This window comes from Rhea pennata, chromosome 17 (assembly GCF_028389875.1).
Source record: "Rhea pennata isolate bPtePen1 chromosome 17, bPtePen1.pri, whole genome shotgun sequence".
Classification (NCBI taxonomy): Eukaryota; Metazoa; Chordata; class Aves; order Rheiformes; family Rheidae; genus Rhea; species Rhea pennata.
Genome location: NC_084679.1, coordinates 12,882,368 through 12,892,772, shown reverse-complemented (window position 1 = coordinate 12,892,772; position 10,405 = coordinate 12,882,368). Strand labels below are relative to the sequence as shown.

The 10,405-nt window shown below is 38.0% G+C and overlaps 1 protein-coding gene across 1 annotated transcript in view; it reads left to right on the top strand.

Annotated features, from left to right (window-relative positions):
- The first annotated feature begins 637 nt into the window (after positions 1–637).
- CCDC60 (coiled-coil domain containing 60) overlaps positions 638–10,405 on the top strand; it is a 48,163-nt gene continuing 38,395 nt past the window's right edge. The window contains exon 1 of the mRNA XM_062590387.1: positions 638–655. Coding sequence (XP_062446371.1) covers positions 638–655 — 18 coding nt within the window. The remainder of the gene's footprint in view (positions 656–10,405) is intronic.

The window sequence follows — 10,405 nt, the reverse complement described above, 5'->3', positions numbered from 1 at the left end:
GCTAAATTCTAGCACATATATGCACTGTACACATTTGTTGGATTAACTAATTTCGTTTCTTTCTTGAAGGCCATGATTTACATTTTTAAAAACACAGCTTAGTGTGCCATATCCTAAACAAGAGAAAATAAAATGAGTATCACTTTTTGAAATAGCCAGAAAGTTACCTGCGCTGTTTTATGCTGAATTAAAACAGAATAGGGAAAAAGGTGTGAAAAAAAATCTTTTAAATATAAGCCAGTGAAAGATGTCAAAATTACTGTATTCTCTGTCCAATTAGACCTTAGTCTAATTCTGAAGAAATCAAACAGTCTATAATCGGAGAAATCCAAGATGGATCTCTTACATGATGCTGAATAGGACACCTTTGATCTTCAGCTTAGGAAGAAGTTTCATTACTAAGAGACCTTTCTCTGTTTTACTGCAAAAATGGTTCAGTAATGTCCATTCTTTTTAATATAGTAAGGCCAAAGTAAAGAATAGGATAGAGGTGAAGACTATTGGCTTGTCTTATTATCTTATTAGTATATAACTACAGGCAAAAATCACCATGGCTATTATGGTTATTCACAGCTTTTCTCTAGAGAAGAGTCATGGCAAAAAATGTTGTAGCATATTCTTTGTGAGTAGTAGGGTCATGCAGTCTGACATGATGGTAAATTACAGCGATTTAGGGGTTTGGCTATGAGCAGTTCTAGCTTTGAAGTTGTCTGTATACAAGCAGCTAATGTCTTACTGTGATCTGAGAGTAGCCAAATTTAACCATGTTAATGACCACATTTTGCACCAAAAGAAATGTTCAGTTGACTGTAAAGTTGGAGGTTTTGTAGGTGCTATTTGTGAGCGATGACTGCCATAGAACTCTGCAAGCTAAGACTGTCATATAAACACGAGTTTTTACATCCCGTTGCTGTTCCCAGCCTCCACTGATCCTGTCTATCCTCCTTTAAGAACTGTTTCTGCAGATCACTTTGGTCTTGCATGACGCAGGGCATGGTGCACTTCTCGTTCTGCCTCTCCAGAAGTGAGAGTTTAGTCCACTCTGAGGTTTCTAGCAAATCATTCACACTAGAAGGCTTCCAGACTTCACCTGGCTTTGTGTAGGTGGGAGCCTGGGGGAAGTTAAGATGCATCAACTAAGGTGTCATGTCAGTGTGCTAAGCTGAAGTCCAGTGAGTCCCTGTGGCTGCGGCGGGAGGCTGCTGTGTTCCGAACAGGAGTGCTCCTGTGTTTTGCCCCGTATGCGTTGGTTGTAGGTGATTCTTTTATCTCTTTTGAGGATGCCTTTATATTAGAACCATTAGTATTAGAGAAATTAAGAAATATCGAGAATATAAATATTTAAAAAGAAAAGCATATTTACTGACATAAATACCAGGTGTTCTGAAGCATCAGTATGGCGAAATGACCCACATGAAACTGATACTTTTGAACTCGACTTTGTTACATGACAGCAGTCTTTTAAAAACACTTACCAAAGTAACTGTCTCTCAGAGCTCAAGATAGAAGTTTTTGTGACAGATCCACTCTGTTTTGTTTACAAGGCAAAGCTGAGCTTGCTTATGCATCCAGAAATCCTTCCAGAGGCAAGTTTCACTGTAAGTAGTTGTTCATTCAACCAATAGTTTCCTTTCTTAATGCCTACTAAAAAGACTTTATTCTTTCTTAAGATTAAGGGCCTTATAAGATCTGGTTTGTTTGAATTAACATCCTTTAGAATGTACAACCAACTCTTTCTTTCCTGTGAGTCTGACATATTGGGCCAGCTGTTGTTTGAGAAAATTATGCCAGGAAACCTGTCATACTGCATTTTTTAATGTGTTTTTCTTTGTTGGTGGTGTTTAAAATGAATTTAGATCTTATGAAAAACGCTTACTTAATAATCTTTTCAGAATGAGATTTTCTATTTATCGACAAAACCAGTAGGAGTAGTGCATGTTTGCTTCCACTGCCTCTCAGAAAATATGCTTCAGAGTGAAGGATAGAAATAGATTCAGTGATAATAATGGTTTCTACCCCAAATCCATTTATTTACTAAATGGACTACAGTAACCTACAAGAAGCAAAAGGCTGCAAAGCGAGTGTTTTTCACCTCAAGCCATATAGCGTGTCTCACAGCATTCTCTGGATTATGTTGTCACTTGAAAATTTTTTCCGTTGTAGGTCTGACAGAGAAATAGGAAGTAGTTCACCTTTCTGAGATTCTTCTGGGCCAATGATAGTACTTCTGGTAATGTCAGGTCTATTCCACTGAAAAAGGAAATAAACTTTTTAAACATGTCTACACTTTAATCAGACCTGCTCAAAAAATACAAGACACATGTTCCTAGGGGGGGAAACGTGTGTTTTAACATGGAATTTTCTATACTGAAATTCTAACCAAGGTGAGTGTGGTTTTTGAGAGGAAAAGAACCAAATCTTCACGTGTTTTATTTGCTGGATTCCTCCTTCATCACTGTCCTGTCTTGTCTGTCTGTTCTGTAGAGTTTGAACATAGTCAACATCTGTGGGACTGGAATGGCATATTAGCTCTGGATGAAGGGCTTAGCTCCCTGGTTTTTAAATATTAGACTGGCTTTCTGGGGACACTTTCTCTCCTTAGCAGTGACTAATTCTATCTTCCTCTGTTCTTCCTCTTCCCTGCCAATACCTTATACTCATGTATAGACTATCTCCATCTTCCTAAACTGCTTAATTTCTTTACTTTTCTTTTTTCTTTAAGGTTTCTATTTTTGCTAATTTTAGGAGCAGTTCTCTGAAACAGAAATTCATTTAGGTTCTCCAGACAGCACCAGGCAGCCTGGAGATTGCTGCACAGTAGTTTACTTTGTCTCAGACTCCTGAACTGGCTTAGCATTTTGCAGTCCTTTGCCATTGCCAGGTAGAACAGTTGCTTTCAGGATGTCTGAGAAAGAAGTAGAGGCACAGCCTAGAAAAATTAGTACTTAACTACAGGCCATCATGATGCTGCTTCTCTCTAAATTTAGGTTCTAGTAGACCACAGAACTTCCATCTCATGCTGAGCTGAACTGGCCCCACTATGAAGCATGATAAGGCAGACTGCACTCTCGGGTAACAAGAGGTTACTACCCAGTCACTTGAGGCAGTCAGCTTAGGACATTTGCTCTGAATCCAGATGCAGGAAGAATAAATGGAGATGGCCATTCTGCTTTCCTCCAAACTCAAATCTGAGCAAAAACCACATCAGAGTAAAATTTCCTTTGCTTAGTAAGCCCATTGAGTAAACAGATTGTTCTGCTTACGTACAAATGCCAGGACTTTCAAAGGATGGTTTGAAACACAGAGGATCTTAAGGTATATGTGGAGTTGTGATGAGACAGAGAAAAGGACAGAAGACAAGGTGTCAACAGTACACTTGAAATACACTAATTTCTGTGTTCAGCGTCCCCATGAAGAATAACAGTGGAAAGTTAAACTAAAACACAACTGAGAAAAAAGAAGGAGGTTCAGAAGTTTGTCTCTTAACATTCTTCACTGACAGTGACAAATGCTGTAAGATTAAGTCAGGCTGTGGGAAGCAATCTGTGACTTCCACACTAAGTTAAGATGGAAGCTTTCGCCTTCAGAGACCTGGTTTCAATTCCTTGCGCTCCCAATATGCATTTTGTGTGACTGGGGCAAGTGGGTTATCTTGTTGAGCCTTCGTTCTTCACATATACAAAGAGGATAATAACACATTCCTACTTGACAATAATATTGTGGCGATTAATATGTTAAAGATGGTAAACTGCTATCATAACGGGGACTGCGCAAGTCTCAAAGATAGGTGTCAGAGTCTTCATAACTACTGGGTGCCAACAGAGCCCTGTAGTCCCTCTGTCTCTGACTAGCTGGAAGGTTGTGGCCCATCCATCACGCTTAGGGGCAGCCTTGCTTATCCATGTATCTGTGACCTCCAGGCATGATTATTACTACTCAGATCTGGGAATGTGGCCAAAGGAGAGGTAGAATCTTGCTCTGTTTTATTAATACAAGTGTCAGTGCTGTGCCTTAACAAATTTACATAGCAAGTAATTCCTACTTCGGTGTGTAGTAAATAAAAGCAAGCATGTGGGACCATCAAAGTTTAGAAGGAAAAAAAGGAGTCTTGTGTTTTGGAGTTGGGAGTTGATTTGTGTCCCCCTCCCTCCTCCCCCCGCCCCCCCCAAGTCCTGCTGTAGTGAGTGGACAAGCAGTATTGCATTTGTCTTTCAGAATTTCAAACAACATAGCAAAGAGTTAACAGTCTTCACAGCTGAGAACACTGAGCAGTGGCCAGAAACAGCCATTAACTTTTGCATGCACTGCTTGTTTATTGAACTAATATCCATCACCCTCTATTTTTTTGTAAGAGAAAAGGCCTTTTGTTCTTCTTAACACGGCTGTGTTTTATTTTGGTGGTAATTTTCAACTTTGGTGTTCTTTGTCCTCTACCAGGTGGTGGTCATCATGCTTTTTATTCCATGGTTTTTATTGATTTGGTCAAAAGTAATTAAGGAGATAATTCGTTCTCAATTACATTTCCTTGAATTTCCTGAGGCTGGTAACTCTGCTCTCCAGCTGTGTCTTCACCCAACTCCTTCTTAAATTGACTTTGTTCTCACTGTGAAATAAAACAGAGTAGCGTGTTCTTTTTTGTTTGTTGGTTTTGGATTGAATAGAGACTCTGTGCTGTAGAAGATATTGATCTGTTAATTTTATTAGGAACTCCTGCCTTGGTTCGTGAACTTTCATGTTTTTAGCATAGCATTCCAATGAGAAATCCTGTGCAAGACTAGCAGAAATAAGCAACTAATTTTTTTATAGGTATTTATAAATGTTTTTTCTTTCTAAGTGTACTTTGTGCCTCTGAGTGTGTCTCTTCAATACTTCTGTAATCTATTCTTACTTTAATAAATACAAGAAGGAAATGGGCACTATTTTGGTGCAAGAAGGTTTTCTTTTTTCAGTTAAAAATAGATTACATTTGTTTCTAATAAGATGGATTATTGGCAATCTAAAATGCCTTTTTTCTAGAAACAGTGGAAACAGATTAGGGGAGAACACTTGTAATTTTAACTTCAGTAGTGAGAAATAGTTAGAAAACATCAGCTAAGGTTGAAGAATGCCAGTATGCAACCAAAAATGTGAATAAAAGACTTGGAGAGTGCTGCATGAAGCTAAAACTACTGGCATCTTGCCCAGAGACCATGTAAATGAAACAGACAATAGCCAAAAGTGTAAGAGGCATGAAAAGAGATGTCATAGCGAAGTGATAGGGTTTTTTTGCTTGTTTGTTTGCACTGACTGCTAAGGACACATTTCAAATACGAACATTTTTCAGATCGCTTTATAAAGGAGAGACTTTATGGACACTATAAAGATGGCAGTTCAAATAAAGTAGTTGCTTAAGGGGGTTAAAGTAACTGTGGGGTAAATACACTGACAACAATGGCATTACAAGCAAGATTAATTTGACTCAGTGACTGATTATTTGACAAAACTTATCAGAGTAAAGCCAATATTGTGTGGAGACAAGGAAATAAAAAGAGGGTTTCCCCAAAGGAATATGATAAATTGAGGGGAATGGATGGAATAAACAATACCAGGCTATTTGAGCTTGTTTCAGCTATGAAAGTAAGTCTTTCCATACATGTGCTTTCCATCACTATAATACTTGAATGCTTCGTAAGTGTTAACGAACAAGAAGTATTATGTTTTCCCATTTCACAGGTGGGGAGTAGAGGCACAGTGAGCTGAGATGCATGTACCAAAATTTACTATAGTCAATAAAAAGACTCCTACTAGCTGGGATAAGGTGCTAACTGTTTTATTTAGGGTGTCAGAGGAAATCTGACAGAGGTGAAATTGTATCTACTTATTCCAAATTTTATTTGCATGTCTTCACTAGCAGACCACCTTTCTCTCGCTTTTCAGCTGCCTCCTTCAATTTCACTGATGTATCTCTATTGACAGTAACGTGTTCACTGGAGGGCAGAGAGCGACCTAACAGGACTGTAGCTCCTTCCCTCATTAAAACTGCCGAGGCTAACGTAATGGGATGAATACCCTTCCCCAGCCACATCAGAACCGCAGCTGACCAGAGACCGAGGAATGGAAGCTGCTGCAGTAGCTCGGTAGTATCAAGTGCTCCCCTTAGCAACAGAGATTCTCAACCACAAAGTGCTTTGCGTTACTGGTACAGCACATTCTTAACAAATCAGGTCTCTCCTGATGCTTATGTATATTTATATGTGCAGATTTGATTGTGTGTGTGTGGGGGGGGGTTTAAGCTAAAGGACTAAAATAGTATTACTCTTAGCACAATCTTAGTTTTGTACAGAATATTTTTAGTGAAATCCTTTGCCTAGGAATCTCTGTTTAACTGAAAATTCTCTTTTAGCCCTGGTGTCTGTTTCATTTTTCCACATTATAGCAAAAGGGCAGAAAGGGTCAGTATTAAGCAGCAACAGTTAGAAAAAAAAAGGGAGGGGGGAGAGAAAAGCTCGAGTGCTCAGTTAGAATACTGCCTGTAAAATCAACATTCAGAGTTCCACCTGGAGAAACAGCAGTAGCCATCTCTGTATGCAGTGTTCCACAAGGGCTTTCTAAACTTACTTGTATAATTAAAATATATTTCGTCTTGCATTTGGATGACTAAATGGGTGTTTTGTTTTGAGATTGTGCTGATTTATTTTTATCAAAACACATTCATACTTTGCAACTATAATCATAATGCTCTTATTGAAGTGATACGTTACAAGGAAGAAGAGTGCAAATAAGCATGTCAGTCAGCTATCTTTGATGATAACATGTAAGCCAAATGACATATCTGAAACGAGTAAGTCAAATTAGTCAAATAGAAGAACAAATTGCCAAGGAAACAGCTTCTTTCACAATCTTAAACAAAAATTTTTAAAATGTACAACCTAAAAGCAAACTTACTGTGTCTCTACTCACCATCTATAAAATGTACAGCCTTAGGAGTACACACCATCAACTCATGCTGTTTCCACAAAAGGATTTGGAGAAGAAAGTTGGAAATTCTCCAGACTTACAAAATGATATCAGCAAAGGTGACAGGAAAGGTGACAGCTGTATAAAATGGACAGATAATTTAATACAAGGAAGACTGTCAGAACTGAACAATTTTTAATCTCCAGAATTATTTGGAAGAGAGGGTGGAAATTTTTGGGAATTTTTAGGATCAGATCTACTGTGTCTGCTGTCAGTGGTTTGAAACAAGCTAGTCAGAGAAATTCTTCATCCAAAAATACTTGAAGGGCTTTTCTTTCAAAGATGAAGATACATAAAAAGCTGCCTAAGCCAGTAGGCGGGAATGCCGGAGCTTTGTGTTTGCCTTTAGCGAGCTGTGATAGCCCAAAAGGGGTCACCTCCAGGTCTGCAGGAGCAGAACTATGGACAATCCCATGGCATCGAGCTCCACCTACTGCAGCATTTCTGTAGTTCATTTTACCTGTAGCTACTGTATCTGATATGAAAAAAAAAAAAAAGACCTTAATCATTTTCATGGAAAAATACTGGGTCATTTCCTCAGGTAAGCTCATTTTGGGTCCTATTTCATATGTTGCTTTACGATTATTTATATTTTTTAATTATCGTTGTTTCATGCATATGGAATTGAACGATACTCTGTTACTTCTCTATACTGAAACCAGGAAATGATCGTTGAAAGCAAACTTTTGATAGTTTGAAAGCAAATCAGATGAACTATGATGAAAATCTCCTTAAGTCAGAAACATTAAAAACCCACATACCCAAAGCCCACTCATGAGTTCGGCACAGAGATTGTTCAGATCCTATCAATAGTACATTGAGTTTAGAGATTACACGCACCATTATTGTTTTCTCTCAGTTTCTTTGCATCTATACTGCAAATTAAAAAGTTAGAATACTAATGTTATATAATTATGTACAGATACCATTTTGAGCTTGGAGTACCCCTTTTCAAAGCACAACATTGTAATAAAATATAATGTTGTATAAATGGAAGCTATTCCCTTCTGTTTTCAGTGATAAGCCTAATTGAATCACATTATCAGTGCATGGATGGAGGAGGTGACATATGTGATACCTCTCTTTCCCTGAGTAACTGTACAAAGGTTAGGTAGGTTCACGACTCTTATTTCTTCATTCCTCACAAATTAGAAGAACTGGCTGGCTAGCAGTAGGATAACTTTGCACCTTGCAAAAGGTTGGTCACAACTTTATTTTCTTTCAACAAGCCCAGAAGTCTCTGAAAGAAGTTATGTTGAGAAATCACTTCTCACAGTGGTCTGCAGCATTGGACACTCCTGCAGTGAAGATGACTGTGTGGCTCCAGAGCCTGTGCTGGAGCTTATAGTTACCAGCTGTTGAAGGCTTAAGGCTACCTTCCAACACTCTTCCTTCTCTTGAGTAGTATGTTACTCTATGAAACTCCTAATTGATTGTAATAGTGTCAGTCAAGGTATCACCATTGTAAAAGCACTGGTACCTGGCCTTGTCAACATACTGCAGCTTCTGCCAGATAATGAGAAATAGCATCATTATCAAAGCACAGTAGAAATTCTGCTGTTCCTGGAGTGAAGATGCTTCTGCACCAAGTCTAAATCATATTCCTTCTAGCTTTCTCTTTACAGGGAGACATAAAAATGTGTGCAATTAAAAAAAAAATCCCACCAACATCACTCTACTGCATGCTATTTCCATGGCAAAGAAGATGAGAAAATGAACACAACCTTACGTTTGTTCATTTTGTAGTTTATTGCACTATGGGATGATGGTCAAATACTGTAGTGGTTAGCATTACAAACTGCATATGGAAATAGTAACAGAAAAGGAAGAAGAAGGGGGAAAAAAGGTTGAAAGACATCAAAAACTTTTTCTTTGAGTTATATTTTCAGAATATTCAGTTCATTGTACAATGAGTGCACTAATACAAATTAAATATTGTACAAAATATGGAAATTTTGTGGGGGATATGAAAACTTTTCATAGATTTACACTATCAGATGACCCTTTTTAAAATCAAACTACTTCTGAACTAGATTTTCTGAAGGTTTTTTTTCTTCTAGAAGGTCTTCTGTTCTATCCATCTGGCACCTTTTTGTCTTCAAGAATACTTTGTAGTTTAGAAGGTAAACCAGAGGAAACAAATAGTTAGTTGTCATTTAGTGTTGTTTATGTTCTGGGTAATCATCTGTGTGCATCAATATACAGGCATGTATATTTAGTTAGTAGTTGCAGTTATACCTTTTCATTTAATGACAAATACTTAAATTTTATTTTCCCAAATATTCATTGTAATAGCCTCTGCATCCTGAGTGCATACTCATCCCTAGTAATCTCATCTGATAAGCATTTCCTGTAGATGAAATGTGGGTGCCTAGTCATGCTGTAAAAATTGATTCTCCTCTCATTCAGTGTGTGAATGAGCTTTTTTCAATCACTGAGGCAGGCTTTCAGGTACACTGATAGGCCTGTGTAGTCCTGAGCTCTAGACTAGTACTCCAGTAGACTCCAGCTCACCATCTCTCTCTGCTGCATCTCTAGTTCAGATGCACCGTAGTTGCAAGAAATAGCAGAACATTCAGACTTTTGTCTTTGACATATCATTAGTTCATCCTTACACCTTACCTGTAGAATATCTTCTTTCCATTCCAGCTACTTTACTCTTAGTATAATTTCTGTATTTCATGTTTTAATTTTCTATTTGTTGTGGGTTGCCTTAGCCATTACATTAGAACATTGGTGTTTGCAGATTTCCAGGGGGTGCGGATATTGATCCTCATACTTTTGGTCTTTATCCTGCTGAAATAATTACATAGGAATATAAGTTTGGAAAGAATTGTCTGCCTTACCCAGTCAAGATTCCAGCAAGCAAAATGCTCTGCACGTAAGTAACACTTTTTTTTTTTTTTTTTTTTTTTTTTTTTAACGGCCGGCATTAATTTGTTGTGCTAAAGCTCTACAGTGTATTAAGTGCTTTGTCCACAGCTCTGATTCTGTTGTGCAGAGTCTTCTGGCCTTTGTGATGCATCAGCTCTGCACTAGCTATGTGGATGTGGCTAACTAGGGCGTCCAGCTGAGCTTGGCTTTGCTTGGAGTGAATAAATGAGCTCTTTGATTTAAAAAGTAGTGCAGCAAGGAATTATTATTTTCATATCCTCTTAGTCTGAGCACTATATACAGCTAAGTGACCTTTTATTAAAAGTCTTTTATTAATCAACCTATATATTTTTTTTTCATAGAGGAGAGAATATGCTCTCCTTCCGCTTGAATAAACTACTGGTTGGAGGAAAACTAAAAGTGTGCTTGTATTTGGCTTCAGGCCTTTCATGAGTCTGTGCCTTCCTTGTGAGTGAAAGCACAGACCCAAAGATAGTGATCTATCACAGTGTATATCTTCAGGGAAGAACAATTA